Source organism: Anolis carolinensis, chromosome 3, assembly GCF_035594765.1.
Source record: "Anolis carolinensis isolate JA03-04 chromosome 3, rAnoCar3.1.pri, whole genome shotgun sequence".
Taxonomy (NCBI): domain Eukaryota; kingdom Metazoa; phylum Chordata; class Lepidosauria; order Squamata; family Dactyloidae; genus Anolis; species Anolis carolinensis.
In genome coordinates this window covers 269,279,757-269,303,938 of record NC_085843.1, presented here as the reverse complement: position 1 = coordinate 269,303,938, position 24,182 = coordinate 269,279,757, and the positions used below count along the sequence as shown (strand labels likewise).

The following is a 24,182-nucleotide window of genomic DNA, read 5'->3' as shown; positions in this document are numbered from 1 at the left end:
ACGCTCTGCTGGGATGTACTGATTAAGTTAAGTTCACCATTTATGGCTTTTAAAAGGCAGTTTTCCATGACCATTTTAATGGATTGAGGTCAACCTAACCAATTGTGAAAGTCTTTTATAGGTGAGCAGCTGTTCCTATAAATGGTTCAACATTTGCCCATATTGAGACCTGTGAATATTTTTTTAAGTATGAAGGGTACTCTGAGTTGTGATTTAAGCCTACTTTATATTCTTCTAATATGTCTTCACTTCCACAGGTATAACGTTCTTACTAATAAAATACAGGCATTCTGTTAACAGAAGAACATGAATAATAAAATAATGGAAGACCAGGCTTTAAGTAGTAGTACAGTAGAGTCTCACTTATCCAACATAAACGGGCCAGCAGAATGTTGGATAAGCGAATATGTTGGATAATAAGGAGGGATTAAGGAAAAGCCTATTAAATTAGGTTATGATTTTACAAATTAAGCATGAAAACATCATGTTATACAACAAATTTGACAGAAAAAGTACTTCAATACGCAGTAATGCTATGTAATAATTACTGTATTTACAAATGTAGCACCAAAATATCATGATGTATTGAAAACATTGACTACAAAAATGTGTTGGATAATCCAGAACATTGGATAAGCGAGTGTTGGATAATTGAGACTCTACTGTAGTAGTAGTAGTAATAATAATAATAATAATAATAATAATAATAATAATAATAATACTTTATTTCTAGACCGCCCTCTCTCCTTGACGGGACTCAGGCCGGTTTACACACAAAAGAAAGCAAACATTCAATGCCCTAAATAAGTACAAACACATCAAAAATACAGCATAATACACAATAATAACAGTAAACTCATAACAAAGAAATCAAGCATCAAAATGAAAACAGAATAAAAATGTTCTAGTAAACCAAAATAACACTAATAGTATGAGTTAACATTAAGACATATACCCTAAAAACAATTAAAATATATCAGAAATGGTTATCACAGGTGTTCACTTAAAATGTACCCTAGCAACCATGAGGTTGAAATAAGTTAACCAGCGAGTTCCAGACCAAGAGGTCATGAGTTCGAGGCCCGCCAGTGCCTGCATCTGTCTCTGTCTCTGTTCTATGTTATGGCATTCAATGTTTGCCTTATATGTGTAATGTGATCCGCCCTGAGTCCCCTTTGAGGTAAGATGGGCGGAATATAAATACTGTAAATAAATAAATAAATAAATAAATAGGAAGCGATCATGGGGAAGGTTCCCTCTCTTGTTTCCACCAGCCACACTTGACACAGCAGTGGGACCAAGAGCCACACCTCCTCCACTGACAGCAGTATATGAGATGGCCTATATGGGGAGATGTGATCAAATAAATAGCATAGATCGGAACCACTTCAGGGCTCTATAGGTAATGGCCAGTATTTTGTATTTAGCCCAGAAGCGGACCGGCAAGCAGTGGAGTTGCCATAGTTCTCTCCCTGTACAGGGCCCTGGTTAGCAACCTAACTGCCGATCTTTGGACTAGTTGTATCTTCAGTACTATCTTCAAAAGCAGCCCTACGTAGAGAAGGTTGCAATAGTTCAAACCGGATATGACTAAGGCGTGGACTACCATGGCCAAGTCTGGCGTGTCAAAGTATGGGTGTAGTTGGCGCACAAGTTTTAACTGTGCGAAGGTGCTCCTGGACACTGCTGACACTTGGAGTTCCAGGGTCAGCGATTAATCCAGGATCACCTCCCAAACTGTGAACCTGTGTTTATGGGGGGAGTGTGACCCCTTCCAACACAATAAAGTAAACAGATCTGCTCCAAATAGACTAAAAAAGACATGTATAAATCAAGTGGAATAGTGTTGATTTTATTGAGCATTAAAATAAAATTTCCCTGAAATAGACTCGAAAGTTCTGGTTTTCTGAAGTTTAGAAAACTACCAGGCTCCTCTCACTGGCCATCACTTCTGCAATGTTAGCAAACAGCATGTCTAAACCACAGGAGTTGAATTTGTATTGATTTCCAGAGTGATGTGAGAGCATTTGTAACACTGGCACCCATCCGCTATTTGGCCTTGAGCAGCTCTTCCCTTAGGAACAGCTTAGAAGAACAAAATGAATTTAAGAACAATCAGAAATATTGCTGAAGGAGTGGGACAATAAGATTAAGAGGGTTGTGTCTTTTTTCCACAGAAGTGTTCCTTTATTCTGTTATTTTATTCAGTTTGTGATGCCATGTCTGTATCGTGTTCAAAGTAGTTTGCCCTTTAACCAAGTTGTCTGAAAAATATATCCTGAACTGGCAATTTTATTCTTCTATCACTTCACAGCTTCAATAATGTAAGGCTACTTTTGTATGTGCAAAGTACTACTGTAATCCTATATATACATGAGAGCGGAGCCAATATAGTGCAGTGGTGTGAGTGCTGGGCTATGACTGGAGGCCAGGGTACGAATCCCCACTCAACCATGAAGCTCACTGGGTAGCTCTGGGCAAGTCATATTCAGTATTAGAGGAAGGCAAAATTGTAAACCTCTCCTGAACAAATTTTGCTAAGAAACCCCCCTGATAGGGTTGCCATTGATCAGAAATGGCTTAAAGGTGCTTAATTTTTTAAATTTCATGTCAAAAGCATTGCATAATAAATAAATTTAAAAATGATGAAAGAAAGGAAAGCACAAGTAGCTAAATAGTTTTAGACCAAAAGCGGGCAACAGCGACCGCATTGTCCGTAGCTTTAAACAACTCCTCCTCCATACATGAGGCTGGACATTGTGGGCAAGTATACATATGTGGAGTTATTTGTTCTGCTCCACAGTCACACAAGGTGGAGGATTCCTCCATGTAGTGCCACCTTGCCAGGTTGTCTTTTGATCTGCCCACTCCACTTCTGAGTCTGTTCAGGGACTTCCAAGTTGCCCATTCTTGGTTTGCCCCTGGAGAAAGTCCCTCGTCGGGGCCCTTCCAGTTGGAATTGCCTGATTTGGCTGCCCAGAGGGATACTCTTGCTGTTGCTGGAGGAACATCAAGAGGAGTGGTGGTTCTCATGAAGCCCTTCCTTGATTTGAGTCTGGTGGGAGGAGGCTGATAGTCATGCAGTGGATGGCTTTCACAATGCGCTCAAGAAAATATGTGACAGAAGGGAGGTTTCAGGATACAATACCCATTACTATGAGGTGGAAATGGGGCAAACTGTAGATCATGCATGAGGAAAAATATAGATCGTTAAAGCTACCTTCCTCAAAAGTGTCATGCTTTAAATTTCTGATTTGTTAAATTGGAACATTGTTACGTGTCTTAGGCTAATTCTGACTTATGGCAAATCTATCCTAGGATTTTTCATGGCAAGATTTCTTCAGGAGTTGTCTATTTCCTTCCTCAGGGGGTGTGACTTGACCAAGGCCATCCAGGGCATTTCCATGGCTGAATTGGATTTCAGTTTTGGCATTCCAGTCAGACACTTAAACCACAGCACCATGATGGTTTAATCAAATGAGAATATTGATTATCAATATTTCTCAAAGCTATTTCAGGGGATGATGGAAACAGACATTGCACAATGCGTCCCAGCCTAGAAAGTTCAATAGAAGTTGTATAAGTAGTTCTATGTCCCCATTTCTGACAATTCCTTTGTATTCTTTTGGCCTTTCAAACCTCTCTAGCCAACGAACTTGAAAGTGGAAAGGCTTTGCCATTATTTAATGATTGCTTTTCTCTTTCTGCTGCCAACTGCAGTGTGTTCCACTGGGTTATTGCAAGCCAGGGATGCTTTTCATTTAATTATAATGATTGCATTTTTGTTCTTTTTGCCAGCTGGTGATGGAGTTCTGTGGCGCTGGCTCTGTCACTGATCTGATCAAGAACACAAAAGGGAACACTTTGAAAGAGGAGTGGATTGCCTACATCTGCAGGGAGATTTTACGGGTACGTATCCAAAGTCCTCTTACCACCTCTCAGTCCGCCATTGACAACTTATGTTACTTGGGGCCAATGTAGAGATAATGCTGGCTCCTTCCAACTTTTATCGAGATTCAAGGTAGGGAGTTCCTTCCCACTTCATCTGTCCTTCTCTTGCCCCAAATATTCTCCCTTTTCCCTTATCAGGTTTAACTGGGATTTGTGATATGGTTACATTTTTTAATTGGCTTTTAATTGTATTTCTATGTTTTGATTTTAATGATTATTATGTTATGTATTGTTGACTTTTTGTAATTGCATCATAGAATGTTTGCCTAAGTTTGGAAGCTGCTCTGAGTCCCCCTCGGGGTGAGAAGGGCAAGGTACAAATAAAGCAAATAAATAAAGAAATAAATATCCATATACCGGTATGTGTTTACAGGGAAAGAACAGTAACACATGGGAACACAAGACAAGGGAATAGGCACAGGAAAGCAGAAATGGCCTGTCTCCTGAATTGAAAACCAAGCTTTGCAAAGTGTTAGTATTATGTCTGGACCAGGCATGTGGACCAACACTTTGGTGCTTGGATAAGAAACACAGCTTGGAAGATGGCCCCAAAAGATTTGTGGACAGTCTTAAGGGCAGAGGGTTTGTAGGATTCTGTAGATATGAATGATTCATAGTCACTTAAATATGATGCATAATGAATGAGGGTTTCTTTTCCTTCTATTACTTTTAGCCCCATTGTTTCTTTTGGAGGAAAAGAGAATATCTTTTTAATATTAATAGCAGCAGAGATGTATCTTGATTAGAATTCCATTTCCCTTTAGAAAAATAGAAAAGTAGAAAGAGTAATATTATATATGAGGGACTCAAACAGAATATTTTTCCAATTGATGTTGATCCTTTGAGTTACATCACAAAATATTGAATTGTGAAAGCAAGCAGTTGTTCTTTTTTTGTCAGTTAAGTCACTACCATCCACCATTGGAATTTCAAGTAGCTGAGAATCAGGGTCCACTTAAGCAAATTATTGATTTTCATCCTGGAAGGGCTATCTCTGAAAGAAATTATAATGTTTATGTACTGTTAAGAAACCTGGCTGATCGGATTGTCATGCCTTATAAATACTGTAGTTAGTTTTCTGTAATGTCCTTCATAGAAATCTGCATCCATAATGTGTTGATCCTCAAATCTCATGATATATAACGGTGTAGTAAAATGGTGTTCCTTAAATAAAAGGACAAATCTAGGTTTGCTTTTTGGATTTTTTAAAAAATTCTAGCCATAGATGGTTGAATTCATGAAAGCTGAATTGGTCCATAAGTGCTGATTAGCACCTGCAGACATGAAAAAATTGACAAATGACTTGAGAAAGTTTATTTATTTCGTGTCAAAAGCATTGCAACTTGAGATAGTGACAGTAAGTAAGAACTGATGATGATGATTAGGGTGATGATGATGTTTATTTATATCCCGCTTTCTCTCTACAAAAGAGACTCAAAAAGCAGCTTATAGTAAAACCAAAGGCAATACAATTTAAAACCTAAAAATATACAAACATTAAAATAAAATTAATTAATGGTATTAAAATAAACAGATAATACCCTTAAAAACATATTCAAATCTAAAACCACAGCACCCTCTGATTTGATCTTTAAAACCACCTTCTTTAAAAGCCTGCCTGAATAAAAAGGCAAACAAAGGTTTATCACTATTAATCCTAGACAAACTGGGATTTACCAACTCCTCGGTTATGTGATTGAACTCAATGGCTATTGCCCAGCATTCTTACCCTTATAATTTACAAAGTGCTTTTATACTTCAGTTGTGTCACCCCAGTGGATTACAATACTCATGTAATACCCAGCACTGGAAACATAGAAAGCATATCAAGTCAGCCTAAACGAAGACAGAGTCACCTAGCAATCTCAAGCTAGCAAGACACTTAAGTGCCTGAGTGATCTGGGGAGACCACTTGGGTGTTCAAAAGTGCATTCTTCTAATATGTTTTCAGTTCCCTGCAGGGTTAAGTCATGCGTACAAAAGAAATGGAGGAATCAGTGAGATGTTCAACCTGGAATTGAAAATGGGGTCTAAAACACTCCCGAAGTGGTGCTTGCTCTCTGGTGGTGACAAAGCACTTGCTCAATTACAGTAAACACCCCCGCTGCAGCACTCTAGCGACTGGATAGGAAAGGCAAGCAACATTGTGGCTAACCATCTTCTATTGTATTGACTTTTTATTTCTGTCTCAGGAAGCCACCTTTGCACAGAGCAGGGTTTCAATTTGTCAGCTGGAAAAGCTGTTCCTTAAAATAGAGAGTAATGAATCAGGTCCTGACCTCAAGAGTTGTTCTGCCGGTGCCCATCTATCTGTCTTTTAGATGTCAAAAGATCAGCCTAGTTTGTTCATTTTGCTGGTGGACATGTGGTCATCGGGGACATTTGTCATCATCATCATCATGTGCAAAGTGAGTTGCATTTTGAATCAGCCTGGTTTGTGTGAGGAAGTGACTAGGATTTATTCAGAAACATTCTGAGTCAATTGCTCAGTGAAAACTTAAATGCTTAATTCCCATAGCATAGATTAGGATCACACTACAGACTTTATTCACAGCTTGGAAAAAGTTATTTTCTTTATATTACAACTCACAAGATTTCATCAGCCATTATTGGCACTCCTCTGTGCTGTGCCTTCCCTACATCCCTATTTCCACATGAATATTCCTATCCTTTCAGTTTTGGGACTAAACTTTGGCTAAAGCTCTACTAGCATTTTAAAACTGGTTAGAAAAGCATTGCAAAATTTTATTTTGGCCAACCGTAGTTAATACAAATACATTGCATGGTAATGCTGAGCGTAATTATTCCTTGAAGTAAAACGATAGAGAAAATGCCAACTCAGGAGGAGAGAAAAGAGACAGAGAATCTACAGCATGCTCCTAGATCCTAACAAAAAGTTGACACTATGGCAAATTAGTGGCCCGAACAAGTGAATCTTTAAGTATCTGTGTTCTGAAGCTGCTATACATTATACTTTTGAATAAGGAAAATTTTTAGACTAGAGCTCAATACCGGCTGGAGAATTCTAAGTGTTGTAGTTCAAAAACTAACTTTTTCCATCTCTACTCTTACCAAATAGACAAAAATTCCCTTTGTTTAATGACGTAGAACTCATGTGAGTTGGGCCTAAGATGGTCCAAATGTATACAGGCAGCTCTACATAACCAAAATTGCACCTGAGCAGGATGTTACCAACCGTGGCAGAATATTTCCCATGTTGGACTCTACAGAATGTCTGTTGGAACACATGTGGTTTCTGTGTACAAAGACCTAAATGGCTTTGTTTTAAAAATATAATCATAGAATTAGAAAATACATGTGATATATCCAGTCCAACTCCCTGCTTGTGCAGAGAACACAATCAAAGCACTCATGACAGATGACCATCCAGCCTCTGCTTAAAACCACCAGAGAGGAAGACACCACACACTCCTAGGCAGCATATTCCACAGTCCAATAGATCTTACCATTAGGACACTCTTCGTAATATTCAAGTGGGATCCCTTTTTCGTGCAGTTTGAGTCCAAATAAATGGATGAATTCTCTCATTCTATGAGAAAACTACCACAATTGTTGTGAGATATAAGATAAAATAATCACAATTGAACTCTTTCAACTTTCTCTCTCTCTCTCTCTCTCTCTCTCTCTCTCTCTCTCTCTCTCTCTCTCTCTCTTTTGAGCTCAGTACAGTAGCCAAAAAACTTTGCAGTTAAATCATTTTCCTTCCTGTCCCTGGCTCCAAAACACTGAATGTCGTCATTATAGCCAGTTGCCAGCGGATGAGAGATTTTAAATTCTCTTAGAAAGATTGGCTCACTGAATTAGTACCAGTGATTCATTACTTTCATAGCTTGTGTCTTACCTCGCTACCCAGGGCATATTATGCTTCTTGAGATGTGTGTTTTCTCTCTGGTACATTTAACAGTTCTATATCAAAGTGTCCCTCAGCTATTCTCACATAATGGCTCTATCTCTAGATAAGTTTACTTGAGGAAGTACACAGAAAGAAGATTTCCCAGAGTGTGGCTCACAAGCTGTGTGGTTCCCCCAAGGCCCTAGTGTATTCTCCATTTTGCTATAACAGGAAAAAGTTCCTTGTGTTCTCTAGAGCAGGGCTTCTTAAAGTTTTCTACTCACAACCTCTTTCGGCCTGATAAATTTTTACATGACTTGGGTATATAGGTAAATAAAATCGATACAAAATCAAATATTTCCTGACAACAAATTATCATTTACAGGGCTTTCTAAACAGGCAGATTTTTCTTTTTATGAAGTACATCTTCTGTAAAGACTGCATAACAGATTCGTATAAATGTCAAAAACAAGCCACTTGGAGATGTTCAGAAAACTTTTCCTATTGCAATTTTTGGGATCCCAACACTGAGCTAAGGGGACCGCATTTGGGGTCAGGACCAATAGTTTAAAAAGCATTGCACTAGGGCAGTGGTTCCCAACCTTTTTTTGACCAGGGACCACTTTGAACAGGGACCACTTGACCAGGGACCATTTTGAACATGGACAGCTCTCTAACATTAGTACCAAAAGGGTTAAGAATCAGTTTTTGGTCAACTTTAGATTCTGTTTGGTTATTTGGAGTGCTGATTCAGAAAATTGCATTGGATAGACCACATCAGCTTTAGTTTCTGGTACAGAACCTATGCTATCCAGTAGTCACCATCTGCTCACCCACAGAAAGCCATATTTAATCATCTAGAGCTGATGTGGTCTATCCAATGCAATTTTCTGAATCAGCACCCCAAATAACCCCAGGAACAGGCCAAAAATGAAGTTCTGTGGAAAGGAGCAGAAATAAAATTAAAGAAAGAAAAAGGAAGGAGGTTCGCGGACCAAATTTTTGTTCTCACAGCCCACTACTGGGCCATGGTTCACAGGTTGGGAACCACTACACTAGGTCTTGGGAGCTAGTTTCCTTCCTCAGCAGCTGCTTCAGATCTATATTTCCATCTTTGGGGAAAGTGCCCCTTTCTTTCATAATGAGTAGGAAGGAAAAATGACAAAGTTCTTCTTACAACCAATAAAAGCATTAAGAATTGGGGAGGAGGTACAACCTTTCCAGATCCTGCAGATAAGGGTCTGTAGAGCATCCTCTGAACCTGGGGAGGTTCTCCATCTTTGTTCTGCCTGTACTCACACATAATAGTGGTCTCTGGTATCCTATCCAAAATCGCTGAAGACATCTCCCTGATTTCCTAGAGAAAAGAGAAAGGGAACTTTTCTTCTGCTTTGGCCTGGATGCCATAGTGCCAGGATCAGAGATGTGGTTCTCTTGCAAATTCTTTTGGATACTTTTCAGTTTGTGCTACCAGAAGGTATGGAGCTACCAACTACTCCATGAAATCTTTCACTCTTTGGCAGGCATGGGCAAATTTAAGCCCTTCAGGTTTTTGGACTTCAACTCCCACAATTCCTAACAGCCTACCGTTGTGGAGGTGAAGTTCAAAACACCTGGAGGGCCAAAGTTTGCCCATGCCTGCTCTATGGCTTTTGGATTTGTCAGGACTAACTCTTTAGTCTGTCTCTCACAATGCACTTAATACTTAAAGACTTTTAAAGGTAATGGTGTGTATAGACTGTGAACATCTCCCTCCATTTCTTTTAACTTAACAAGCAGTTAAAATCTATAGACGAATAAAGAAGGTAGGTTTTCTTCTGAGGCATGAGTTAATGACCCTTTCGTTCATTTGTAGATTGCATGATTTTTAGTGTCTCTCACTTTGAGTCTCCTGAAAGAGGAAAAAACAGGATATAAATATTACTACTAACAATAACAACAACAACAATTATTATAATAATTTGTAGATACTTTTGGATAAAGAACAGTGCATGTACATGTGCATCTGAATCCTTGTTTTCAAAGAAATTTTAAAAAGAAACAACATATTTGGAACATAGCTTTAAGCAAAGAAACAATGCATACTCAAAGCATATCTATTTTGCATGTGGAAGCTTCTACCTTTGAATTGTCAGTAGCTATTTTCAGTCCATTGATTAGATTGCCTTATGCATTGTTATCAAGATAGGCATTAATGATAAGAGTGATAATCAGCACGATTGCTAATTGTTACATTAGAACTAAATATGGTGAACCTAAACGGCTGGATTGGTTGTTATTGGGAGGGCCAGAGCTTGGAAAAGTTCCATATGGGGGAAAATGTAATGCTGGTGAACACATCAAAAGATCAATTTTTGTTGAATTGAAGTTAATTTTAGGTTATAAAGAGAATGTAGATATTCGAGTTAAGTAGTGGGGCAATGACAATTTTGCTTTCAAAGTAATTTTACAGGGAAGTCACATGTCATGTTTTTCAAGTTTTTAGCAAATTTAGCAGTATATCTGTTGTGGTAGGGAACAGACACAACTCTTACCTACCTCTAGACATCACGAAATTTAGTTTGAAAGCAGCGCAGTTTCTTGACAGAGATAGTCAAAACCAGCCTGTGGATTTTTGAAGCCTTCCACTTGTATGTGTTTATATTTAAAAGCCTTCTCAACATTAAAGAATATCATAATACAGATTGTTCCTGTCTGTTCGCTGCTAAAAATTGCAGGGTTTAAGATGTCTTTTTTTGTCAGTGCAGATACCCGCGCCCAAATCAATGAAGTTCTTTTAAAAATTGATACTGTTCCATTATCCGGACGGAGGCCACTATGGGGTGCTAGAGAGAGAAGGATAGTCCATTTTATGCCTGTTTTTTCCCCGTTTTTGCTGGTTATTCCCCTCCTCCCTTCCCATATCATAAACTACGGTTGTTTCCACAATGGGGATATGGGTTGGGGGGAATAACAGGAAATCAAGAGAAAATGGTTTTCCTCCTTCAACCCACCCTCCACTCATAAAATGAACTATCTTCTCTCTCTAGCACCCCCTAATGGTCTCTGCCCAGTTAATAGACCAGTAGCTATTTGTATGTTAATCAGAACATTTATTGGGCATGAAAGCAATTAGAAAAGATCTGCAATTTAATAGTTGAGTGTAGGACATGAAAGTCTTAAATTGCCTAGGTTCAGTTTCCAGATTCTTCCATCAAAAAGAGGACTTTTGGTAGTAGAATTGGGTAGTTGATCTCATTGGAGACCATGGAGCAGGCAGTCAATTTGTCAATTTGAGCAGGCAGAAGTGGATTAGACAGAGCAGAGGTCTAATGCAGTACAAGGTAACTTCATATGCCTAGATGTTAAATGATATATATAAAGCCACAGTATCTAATATATAAAATAAGGAGAAATCATATTGTTCACAGTATAGGTTTGTGTATCCATGCAATAAAAAAAGATCAGCTCTTGTTTTAAAAATGCAGTCCTGGTGTTATGAGAATAAATACTGGCAGTAGACAGTGAAAATAATTTTCATTTTACAAATATGAATCCTACCGTGGACACAAAGTAGATATGAATTTAGTCATGAAAGTAAGCTGTACTTTATTAGGATTGCAATTTAGGTGAATATTATTTTTAAAACCTTCTTAACATGGATGTGTAAAATAAAAATGGATTTTACAAAATGAGAGAGAAGAATTAATGATCTAATAAAAAGGTACAACGGCAACCTAGTTTACTCCTGGCTGTCAAGAAAAGCTTTTAATATGAGCTATGATTCGATTAAGGTAGTGTTCAGGCTACATAGTAATTTGTGCCTTGTGTGTGCACTCCATCCCCCCAAGTTTAATTTCATCAATAAATCATGGAATCTGAAATTTCGATTCATAGATAGTGGCGATAACAGGAGAAAACAATAATTTTCTATAGTCATTTTCCTTCGAAAAGTAGCTATAGTGCTTCCCTGAAACATACAATTATCTCTCTTCCCAATGAATCTGTGAGAAACAAAAATTACTTAATATGGCTGAATCATACCTGAAATTTACAGCATATGTCAGAACTTGTGTTTGTTCCTTTACACTATACATAAATATTTTAATAAATTACCATATACATTAATATTTTAATATAATATATTGAATATGTTATTCTTCATTGAAATTGATTGAAGGACAAATTGTGGTAAATTAAAATACAAAAACGACCCACTAAAATGCAATACCTAAAAAAAAATAATCAACATCAAGCAGATAAAAGCAGGTACATGTTAAGCTTCCCTATATTGAAGTTCAGGAAGATAATGTATTTTTGGGGGTGTAAGATCTATGATAGTTTGTGCCACAATAAACTTGTCAAGGCTTTTGTTCTAAACATAAACAAAACTTCCATGGCATCTACAAAGTTGACATACTTACCATTCTGGTAGTATAGTAGTCATGGGCGATTTCAATTATCCCGATATCTGCTGGAAAACAAACTCAGCCAAGAGTACAAAGTCCAACAAATTCCTCACTTGCCTTGCAGACAATTTTATGGTCCAGAAGGTAGAAGAGGCAACAAGGGGATCAGCAACTCTTCATCTAATCTTAACAAATGTGGAAGACCTGATCAATACAGTTGAAATGGTTGGATCCTTAGGGGCAAGTGACCATGTGCTCCTGCAGTTTGCAATACAAAGGAATGCCGAAACTAAGACAAGTCAAACATGCATTCTGGACTTTAAGAGAGCTGACTTCCAAAAAATGAAGGAATTACTGAGCGGCATTCCATGGATGCCAATATTAAAAAACAAGGGAGTTAAGGATGGATGGGAGTTTTTTAAAAGTGAAATACTCAAGGCACAAATGCAAACAGTGCCAACAAAGAAGAAAAATAAGACAAGTGCAAAGAAGCCAGAATGGATGTCCAAAGAACTTCTAACTGAGCTAAAGCTCAAAAGTGATATTGCACAAGAAGTGGAAAAGGGGAGAAATCACCAAAGAAGAATTCAAACATATAGCCAACACCTGTAGGGAAAAGGTTCGTAAGGCTAAAGCGCAAAATGAGCTCAGGCTTGCCAGGGACATAAAAAACAACAAAAAAGACTTTTTTGCTTACGTTGGTAGAAAAAGGAAGAAAAAGGAGGCGATAGGGCCACTGCAAGGAGAAGATGGGGTGATGGCGACAGGGGATAGGGAAAAGGCAGAACTGCTTAATACCTTCTTTGCCTCGGTCTTCTCACAAAAAGAAAGCCATCTTCAACCTCAGCAACATGGAATGGACGAAGAATTGGGGGAAATCCAACCCCAAATAGGGAAATAAGTTGTCCAGGAACACCTGGCCACTCTAAACGAATTCAAGTCCCCAGGGCCAGATCAGCTACATCCAAGAGTATTGAAGGAACTAGCGGAAGTTATTTCAGAACCACTGGCAATTATCTTCGAGAGTTCTTGGAGAACGGGAGAAGTCCCAGCAGATTGGAGGAGGGCGAATGTGGTCCCTATCTTCAAGAAGGGAAAAAAGAACAACCCAAACAATTACCGTCGGGTCAGCCTCACGTCGATACCAGGCAAGATTCTGGAAAAGATCATTAAGGAAATGGTCTGCAAACACTTAGAAACAAATGCGGTCATTGCTAATAGTCAACACGGATTTACCAAAAACAAGTCATGCCAGACTAATCTGATCTCCTTTTTCGATAGAGTTACGAGTTGGGTCGATACAGGGAATGCTGTGGATGTAGCATACCTAAATTTCAGTAAGGCCTTCGACAAAGTCCCCCACGACCTTCTGGCAAACAAACTAGTAAAATGTGGGCTAGACAAAACTATGGTTAGGTGGATCTGCAATTGGCTAAGCGAACGAACCCAAAGGGTGCTCACCAATGCGTCGTCTTCATCATGGAAAGAAGTGACAAGTGGAGTGCCGCAGGGCTCCGTCCTGGGCCCGGTTCTGTTTAACATCTTTATTAACGACTTAGACGAAGGGTTAGAAGGCACGATCATCAAGTTTGCAGATGACACAAAACTGGGGGGGATAGCTAACACTCCAGAAGACAGGAGCAGAATTCAAAATGATCTTGACAGACTAGAGAGATGGGCCGAAACGAACAAAAAGAAGTTCAACAGGGACAAATGCAAGATACTTCACTTTGGTGGAAAAAATGGAAATCAAAGATACAGAATGGGGGACGCCTGGCTTGACAGCAGTGTGTGCGAAAAAGACCTTGGAGTCCTCGTGGACAACAAGTTAAACATGAGCCAACAATGTGATGCGGCAGCTAAAAAAGCCAATGGGATTCTGGCCTGCATCAATAGGGGTATAGTTGTCAGGACCCAGGCTGCAGAGCACCAATAACCATACGCAGAGGCCAGAATCTATCTAATATCTTTATTAAGGAATTATATAAAGTCAATAAAAACAAGTGTAGAATATAGTCCAGAAGTAGACCCTTCAGGAAAGGTCAAATATAGTCCAGGAAAGCAATGTCCAATATATGATATTAAAGTCCAAAGTTATAATCCACTTCACCGAAACACACACTATTTAACAAGCAATAGTGTGGGGAACTGTCCATAGTCTTTGAGGCTCAAGGTAAATCCGAAAGAAGGGGAAAACAAGGCTGGAATCCGAGAAGCAGGGTCCGTGGTTTAAAACGCAAGGCAAGGCAAGACTTGAGACTTGGCAAGGTCCAACTTGAAACAAGACAATCGTGGAACAAGAACTGAATCCATAGAAATCCGTGGAACAAGGCAGGGCTGGAAACTTGATTCAGGAGCTGGGAACTGGGGTACGAAGTCTACACACGATCTCACTCCACGAGCTGACGAATTGACTCCGCAAGGAATCCTTTGTGGCCAACCATCTATATAGGATCTTGTTTTCCCGCCAAAGCACACTTTCTCTGGGGAACAAGAACCGAAACCTATACTGTCCAGATGCAGGACTCCTTAAACTTTCCCAAGGGAAACAGACTTAATTATCTAATTGTCTGGCAGCTATCCGGGCGCTTCGGCGAGTCGCCTCCCGAGCGTGTCTATCTTGATTATAATAAAGGCGGCGAGAAAATGGGGGAGATTTCTCCTCAAGGCTTGTTTGGCTGACTTCTTGTGGGCAAACATCCTGCAGCTGCAAGGGCTCCAAATCTGGCAGAAACGGTGGGAAACCCAAGTTTTCCTCTTCATCTGTCACAACAGTACTAGGAACGGGACTACATGGCCCATGAGTCATCACAATAGTGTCTAGATCTAGGGAAGTCATGCTCCCCCTCTATTCTGCCTTGGTCAGACCACACCTGGAATACTGTGTCCAATTTTGGGCACCACAGTTGAAGGGAGATGTTGACAAGCTGGAAAGCGTCCAGAGGAGGGCGACTAAAATGATTAAGGGTCTGGAGAACAAGCCCTATGAGGAGCGGCTTAAAGAGCTGGGCATGTTTAGCCTGCAGAAGAGAAGGCTGAGAGGGGGGAGCTGCGCATGCGTCAACGAGAGTAGACGTGCCTAATTGCTCTCCTAACTATAAAGGCAATTAAAGCCTCAAAAAGCCCATAAAGGGTCATAAATCTCTCCTTAACTGGAGTCCGGATCAAAGGAGAAAAGAGAGAAGGCTGGGAGGTCACAATCAAAGGTGACTGAAGCCATAAATCTCAGAATCCAAACAGAAGTTCGGACAACTGTGAGTATGGCGGACAGAAAGGAGAAGGAAGGGGAGGAAGAAAAATTGAACAAAATTATAACTACATTGGAACATCTTAAATTAAACATGGAGATTTTAAGACAGGGAAATGAGCAGACAAGAGAGCAAATCACACAAATTAATAGCAAACTCGGGCTGATAGAGAATAAAGTGGAAGAATGCCAAGAAAAGTTTAAGGAGGCAGCAGCGGAGATCAGAAGACAAAAAGGTGAATTAATCACTCTGAGAGACATTAATAGAAAACTTCTAGATAAAGTTGCTGACCTCGAGGACAGATCCCGAAGAGCCAATCTGCGTTTGAGAGCAGCAGGAGAGAGTCTTCAGATAAAGGAGAATCTGAAGGGAGTTATAGCTGAGTGGCTTGCAACAAATGCTCAGGTCCCATCGCAAGGAATCGAGAGGATACATTGGGCTTTCAGAGGAGGCAGGAAACCCAAGGATATTTTGATACGGTTCACAAGGGAGGCTGAAAGGGACATTGTTTATCGAAAATTGAGGAAAATGAAGAACCTGACCTTGGCTGGCAGTAAAGTATGGCCACTCCTGGATTTATCTTCAGAGACATTGGGAAAGAGAGCAGAAATGAGGGAAATTACAGGAACTTTGGAAAGGAAAGGACAACGTTATACCTGGGCTTTTCCAGCCACCCTAATTGTATATAAAGACAATAAATTATATAAAGCTTCCGACTTGGAAAGTGGGAGGAAAATGCTTAAACAGTTAAAACTGGATACAGACGGAAAAGAAACAGACGGTCTGGAGGAGGAATCAGATAAGACCAAGGACAAGCCGACTGGACAAGAAGCATCGAGGGAGCTGGAGACTGCAGAGAGAGGCGGACCAACAGAGGCAGACTTACTTCAGAGTCTATTTGCAATGGGAGATCCAAAGGACAGGGAAGAAAAGAGAACTTTAAGGAATTTGAAGGACCTGGATTTAGAACAAATTAAATCTATAGAAAAACAATTAAGAGATCTTAAAAAACAGAAAATTAGAGAGGAGAATAGAAGAATTGAAACGAGATCTAGTACAGAGACTTAAGAATGAACAGCCTAACATTTGTGGAATAATGAAATTTGGACAAATGGGGTTAAAGGGGTAAAAGATGATGCAGGAGGGGAGAGCAGTGGATGGCAACGCAGTCACCGGTGGGAGGGAGTCTGGGAATGGAAGAGAACAAAGGGAAAACTCTTTCAGGTCTCCCTCTGATGGGAGGAGGGAGAGGTCTGGACTCTGGGGGCCATGGGGGAGGATGGGAAGACAAGCAGACAGGGGAAAGAAACTACAGGAGGGTAAATGCAAATAATACCTGGTTATGGGTGAAGTAGTAATAATGTCTCATAATGTTAATGGTTTATCAACTCCACAAAGAAGGGCAAAAGTTATGAAAATGGTAAAGGATTATAAAGTTGGCATTCTGCTTTTACAAGAATGTCATAAGAGAAAGGACCATACTCCATTATTTAATGATAGGATTTGGGGACAGGTGTATGAATCGAGAGGTTCAAATAGAGCACGGGGTGTGGCAATTTTAATTAAAAATACAATAGACTTCCAAGTGGAAATGGTAAAAAGGGATTCAGATGGGAGATGGGTAATGATTAAAGGGAAAATTGAAAAAATTAGAATCACTTTAGTGTGTATATATGCCCCAAACAAAAATCAAAAAAAGTATTTAAAAAAGCTATTTGGGGAAATTGATAAGTTTGCACAAGGAGAAGTGTATTGTGCAGGAGATTATAACCTGGAATTGGTAACAACAAGGCAAAATAGTAATAGAAAGTTAAATATAAGGGAATACAACATGAATGATTTATTAGAAGGGGAACCAGAGAATAATAGATGGACATATTACTCGGGAAGACATGACACATATAGCAAAATAGATTATATTCTGGGGAAAAATACAAACCAATCAGTGATTCTAGAAGCAAAAACACTTCCAATACATTTATCGGATCATGCACCATTAAGAGTAAAAGTAAAATTAGAAATAGAAAGAAAAGAAAGAACCTGGAGATATAACACAGTTTTAAACAGTAGAGAGGAAGAATATGAAACAATTAGGAAAGAAATAAATAAGTATTTTGAGACCAATGACAATGGACAAGTAACTAAAGATATAATTTGGGATGCAAGTAAGGCAGTGATAAGGGGTCACTGTATAAGTTTAGAGGTAAATCTTAGAAGAAGATGGAGGAATGAACAGGATAAGAGAATAAAAGAAATAGAAACCCTGCAAGACAAACATAAAAGGACTAAGGATAGACAGATTTGGAGAGAGCTAAAGGAGAAAAAAAACCAATTAGAAGCATTTGAGGAAAGGAATATAATAAATAAATATCTATACGTTAAAAGCTATTCCCAAAGTTGGAATATAAAATCAATGAAGAGGATGGCTTACTATTTGAAAAAGAAAAAAGAAAAAACATGGATAAAGAGATTGAAAGACGAAAATGGGAAAGAACAAGAGGAGCAAAGTAAGATTAGGGAGATAATGGCAAAATATTATAAAAATCTATATAAGGAAGAGAGGGTAATGCAAGGGAACTTAAATATCAGAGAAAAAATTGCAGAGGAAGACAGAGAGTTATTAAACCAACCAATAACGCAAGAGGAAACAATAAGGGCAATTAAAGGGTTAAAGGGAGGCAAGTCACCAGGGCCAGATGGATTTCCAGCAGAATATTATAAAGCATTTATGGAAGAGTTGGCACCACACCTAACAGAATTGTTCAATGAAATATACACTAAGCAAAAAGTCCCCCTAACATGGAAAGTATCAGAAATTATAACTATACCCAAAAAGGGGAGAGATTTAACACAACCAGGGTCATACAGACCCATTAGTCTATGCAATCAAGATTATAAAATATTTACAAAAATTTTAGCAAAAAGATTGGAAACAATAATGCCAAAAATAATCAAAGAGGATCAATATGGATTTGTGAAGGGAAGAAAAATTGGGGATCCAATAAAAAATGTAGTAATTGCAATGAATCATGCAAATTCGAATAAGAAAAAAATGGGAATTCTCAAATTGGATGTTTACAAAGCATTTGATAAAGTCAATCACAATTATCTGTTAAGATTATGTCAACAGTTGAATATGGGGGAAAACTTTTGCAAAACGCTGCAACAATTGTACAGCAACTGTAAAGCAAAAATAAGGGTGAATAATGGAAGGACAGGAGAGATACCAATTTTAAATGGTACAAAACAAGGTTGTCCATTATCCCCCACTTTATTTGTAATAGCGATAGAAATGCTAGCTGAAAGTATCAGGAATAGCACCAATTGGACAGGGTACAAAATAGAAAAGGGAGGAGGACAAAAGGAAGAAATAAGGCTTAATTTCTTTGCCGATGATGCAATGATTATTACAAGTCAACCGTTAATTATGGTAAAAGATATTATTAAAAAACTGGAAGAATTTAAAAATATATCAGGACTATTCGTTAATATTAAAAAGTCAGAGATACTATGTCTTAATACCCCACCAAGGGAACAACTGGAGATTAGGAAAATATCAGGGTTAAGATTAGGATTAAAGAAGCTGAAATACTTAGGAGTATGGATATATAAAAACCCAAAGAGTATAGTCAAGGGGAATTATAAACAAAAATGGAAGGTAATAGAGAAACAGTTTAAGAATTGGGAAGGAAAAACATTAACAAGAGTGGACAGAATAAGGGCACTAAAAATGTTCATAATACCAAAATTGACATATTTATTTCAAACATTACCGAACACAGTAGATAGGAAGACACTAAAGACATGGGACAGGAGAATAAGAAAATGGGCAGTCGGAGGAAAAAGGCCCAGAATAAGGGACAAATGGTTAAATGCAAAAGAGGAAGAGGGAGGCTGGGGGATTCCAAGTTTAGAAGTCTATCACGATGCGTTTCAAATCCAAAGATTATTGGAAATACAGTATATTAAAAAAAAATGGGCAAATATGGAGAAGATAATAAATAATACTAAAGAAAAAGAAATAATATTTAGGGAATGGAGTAGGAGAGAAGAAGCAGAATTTAAGGAACCTTTTAAAGGAACAATAAAAGTGTGGAAAAAAAGAAAGAAGAAGCTAAGTCCAGGCAATGAGAATAAGATGGCAACTATATGGCAAATTAATTACAATAACAACGAAATTATAGGCAGAACATTGAGATCAATTGAAAGTAGAGGGAAAAGGTTAGTGGAGGATTTGTACACAATAGATGGAGACCCTGTAGAACAAAAAGAAATTCAGAATTGGATAGGATCAGGGAATTGGATTCAAAGCTGGGCTATAAGACAGGAAATTTTTAGATTGAGAGAAAAAATTAGAGAACAGGACAGTCCATTTGAGAAGGCGATTAGGAAATGTTTGAGAGAGGAAAAGAAGGTGGCAGGAGATCTGTATGAACAAATTATAACGGTAAAAGAAGAAATAGTAGATGAAATTTTCCAAACATGGAGAATGGACATGGAAATTGAGAGGGAAGATATACAAAGGGAAATAAGTAATATAGCAAAAGAAAAGTACAATGTATTAAGGGAAGCAAGAAGGAAAATGTTACAAAAATGGTACAGAACTCCTGCACAACTTTCACGGTTTTTACCAGGGATGAAAGATAGGTGTTGGCACGGTTGTGAACAAAGAGGGGTGTTCAATCATATGATATGGGAGTGCGATCGGGTGCAAGAATACTGGAGAATGATTGAAGGAGAAATCAATAGAATGCTAAATCTACAAATAGTAATAGTTAATAGAAATGTACTACATGCAAGGATAACAGAAGTGAAGAATATACAAAAAGAAAAAATGATTGACAAATTAATAGCATGTGCACAAATTGTTTTAGTGAGCGGTTGGAAAGATAAAACAAAATGGACTCTGACGAATTGGTATAAGTATATAATTGATATGTTAAATGTAGAAATCACAAATTGCAAATGGAATAATATAGATAAAATTGAAAATATTGCAATAATCAAGGGGATGTGGGAACCAGTTAAGAACTATTTAGAGAATGTACTAAGATGTGGAGTGGAAAAATTAAGATTGAGATTGATATTTCAAATGTAACTTCTGTAGTTTGTTGTATAAAGTGTATGTACAAGGAGGGGAGGGTGGGAGGGTGGGAGTGGGATAAGATGACAAAACAACAATAAAAAAATTAAAAAAAAAAAAAAAAAAAAAAAAGAAGAGAAGGCTGAGAGGAGACATGATAGCCATGTACAAATACGTGAAGGGAAGTCATAGGGAGGAAGGGAGCAAGCTTGTTTTCTGCTGCCCTGCAGACTAGGACACGGAACAATGACTTCAAACTACAGGAAAGGAGATTCCACTTGAACATCAGGAAGAACTTCCTCACAGTGAGGGCTGTTCGACAGTGGAACTCTCTCCCCCGGGCCGTGGTGGAGGCTCCTTCTTTGGAGGCTTTTAAGCAGAGGCTGGATGGCCATCTGTCGGGGGTGCTTTGAATGCCATTTCCTGCTTCTTAGCAGGGGGTTGGACTGGATGGCCCATGAGGTCTCTTCCAACTCTACTATTCTATGATTCTATGGAATTTGTCACCAGCAGTTTGTGTAAAAAAAGGCACTCTCTTTCTGCCCCAAGGTTTTGCACCCACCTATGTTTTCTTTCTGAGTGGAGCGCAGTTCTGCTATTGGGAGAAAACTGGGATATCAATTAATGTTTCAACCGGCATGTGGGGGAGGATTGGGCTTTTCTGTAAAATCACCTTTAACAGAAAAGGTGGGGAGAGGAGAAGAAATTGAAACCAATGTCCAGCTTTTTCTGGTGCGCACTGCCACATTTTCCGGTGGCAAAACCCTTGTCCAACCAGTCCAAAAAGCTTGGTTTTCCCCCTTCACACATTCTCAATTCTTGTAACAGCAGTTTATACCAAAACAGCTGTAACGAAATCGTATTCTCAGTTGAATTGGTTACTTCAAGGAACAACAATACTAATAGCTAGTCTACTGTGTTTGGGTGTGTGTGGCTAGCTGACTATAGAAAATAAATGTCATTGTTTTCTCTCTGCCTAGGGGAAAAATGAAAGGTAATTTCTTTTTGAATTCTCCAGGGTTTGAGCCATCTCCACCAACACAAAGTAATCCATCGAGATATTAAGGGACAGAATGTTTTGCTGACAGAAAATGCAGAAGTAAAGCTAGGTAAGAATCTACACACAGAGACACCAATTTGGGGAAATCATTTCCTGAACAGAGTACATTTGTCGTGATCATCTAAGGAATGCGATTCTTTGCCTGGTGTCAACTCAAGGGTTCCTCTTAGAGGAAATAAAGAATCATAGCCTTCATACCATCCTATTTAAGGAATTTGGAAAGAAGGTCTAAGAGTCTTCATTGCAGCCCCGTTGAATTTCATTTCAAAATTCATGTAACTTTTATTTATTTTACCTAGGTTGTGGGAAGAGGGCCCTCATCACATGTGAAGTTTAGTAGGGTTGTTTCCTTTTTCCTTCTTGATATGAGCTTGGTCAAACTGCTTTAAACTTGATACCTCATCAAAGCTCTCCTGTGGTTTTTTGTTTCTAGTGGATTTTGGAGTCAGTGCTCAGCTTGACAGGACAGTTGGCCGAAGAAACACATTCATTGGGACTCCATACTGGATGGCCCCCGAGGTTATTGCCTGCGATGAAAACCCTGATGCCACTTATGACTTCAAGGTATTTATATTTTATTGGCTAAAGTTATCCTGAGATCAGCACTGAATTTTAGCTTGTTTTACATATAGGAAGGAAATACAGGTCCCCCTATGACTAAAGATGGAGCTTAATAACACTCAGGAAAATGGTGGTGATCATGGGTGTCTACAAGTAGATCTACTGCAAAGTCTATTATTGCTTAGATTGGGCCACAGAGGTAATGTATTATAAAAGGGGGCACTGTATAAAGGGTAAACTAGTGGCTAGTTCACTGAACATGAGAGTGCCAAACTACATGTGGCTGTTACTTTTGTTATTTGCCATTGAATTGACCTTATGAATTAGAGCCTTCTACTTTATTGACCTTTATTGTCACTTTGCATTGTGAAATGTACAAAGTACAAAAATTTCAATGTAGTCCCTTTGGCTTATAATGAAAGTTCAGGCCTGATTTGCTTTAGGAGTCATTCATTTGTTGTTTTTTGTGGTTGTTTTTGTAGTTCGAGATAGCTACAGTATTTAAACAAGTATGCTTAGCTTCTCAATAGAGGAACAGCTTTCTTTTGAAAATTGTCTCCACTGGCTGCTGTTTGCATATTAATTTGCAGTAAGCTACAGGTGTAAGAAGCTACTAGGAGAGTGTTTGAGAAACATGGGCTAACCCAGTCATGGGCAAACTTCAGTCCTCCAGGTGTTTTGGATTTCAGCTCCCACAATTCCTAACAGTCGATAGGCTGTTAGGAATTGTGGAAGTTGAAGACCCAAACACCTGGAAGGCCAAAGTTTGCCCATGCCTGGGCTAGACCTTGGATTTCAGTTGAAGCCCCTTAGTTCCTTTTTGTCCGTTACCACATTCACCATAAATTTCTTCTTCATTTATATCCCACACTTTTATAAACTTTACAAAGATGTTGTGCAAAGTTAAAACAAGTTCAGATAAAATTTCACATCATTCAATCAGACAAAAGTTGAAATGGAATTAAAATATAAATATAATTAAAAGCAATTTATAAACAGATCCATTAAAAAAGCCAGCAGCAGCAACAGACTATATAGCACCATATTAAAAGTCCTTTTCCCATCCACCAGCAGTTCTCCAAGGCTTGTTGAAACAAAAAGTTCACTGTGGAGTGTCCAGAATGAGCGTCCTGTTTAGACAGCTGCCTAGGTCTCCATCACTCGAAATTTAGAGGCTTCCATTATTTTCAAATAGTGATTCTTTGGACGCTCTATAATTGTTATAATATGTAATTTGGCCCACAGGAGGAGAACCATTGTGGGTTTGTGAACAGTGTCTCAGACTTTAAATGAGAAAATGCAGGTTCAAATCTCCAATATCTTATCCTAACGTGCCTTACATTATTATTGTGAGTATAAAATGGGGGAGAACCAGGGCTGTAGTCAAGGAAGGGGGCAGGTAGGGGTTCAACCTCCCCTCAAAATGTTTCAGGTTTTTTTTTAAACCTGATTTACTCATGAATTTTAACTAGTTAACCCCCACGAGTGTCCACTGAAGTTTATTTGTCTTGAGTGTCCACTGAAGTTTATCGATGGAGCCTGATTTCTAACTTACTTTCTGTTATGGATCTTCATGATTTGGTCAAAAAAAAGTTTCAAACCCCCCCCCCCCCACCCCCAAATATGGGGAGAACCATATACTGCTGAAACATTTTGGAAGAAAAATGGCATTAAAAAATGAACAGTGATTTAAATGGTTCCTAACATGCAACATCTATACAAAAATATACTTGGGACTTCTGTAGAAGTGCATTGAGAATTTGTTTCCATGGTTCAAGCTATAACGTTTTGAAGAATGCCAAATACCTTTAAAATAGTTGAATTCTACAGTTGGAATCATTCTGTCATAAACCTGCTCACTTGCAGGCGGAGAGCAGTCATTTGAGTGAGTGAAGCCTGTCAAAAGCTTGTCAGTGAAGGTTTTCTGCTTTGCCAGAACCATATTGATTCCTTGTTAATTTTTTCTATTCTGAACACAATCTGGAGAGATGAACAGTCCATAAGGCAGGCAGTCACTGGAAAGTGAACTTGATATTCA

General features: G+C 38.7%; 1 protein-coding gene across 7 annotated transcripts in view; it reads left to right on the top strand.

The window, feature by feature from the left end:
• The window catches only part of tnik (TRAF2 and NCK interacting kinase), a 328,667-nt gene that overhangs the window by 187,086 nt on the left and 117,399 nt on the right, over nt 1-24,182 (top strand). For all 7 annotated transcript variants that reach the window (XM_016992005.2, XM_062977521.1, XM_008106033.3 and 4 more), the window contains exons 5-7: nt 3,799-3,909; nt 21,542-21,632; nt 22,017-22,147. In XM_016992005.2, coding sequence (XP_016847494.1) covers nt 3,799-3,909; nt 21,542-21,632; nt 22,017-22,147 — 333 coding nt within the window. The remainder of the gene's footprint in view (nt 1-3,798; nt 3,910-21,541; nt 21,633-22,016; nt 22,148-24,182) is intronic.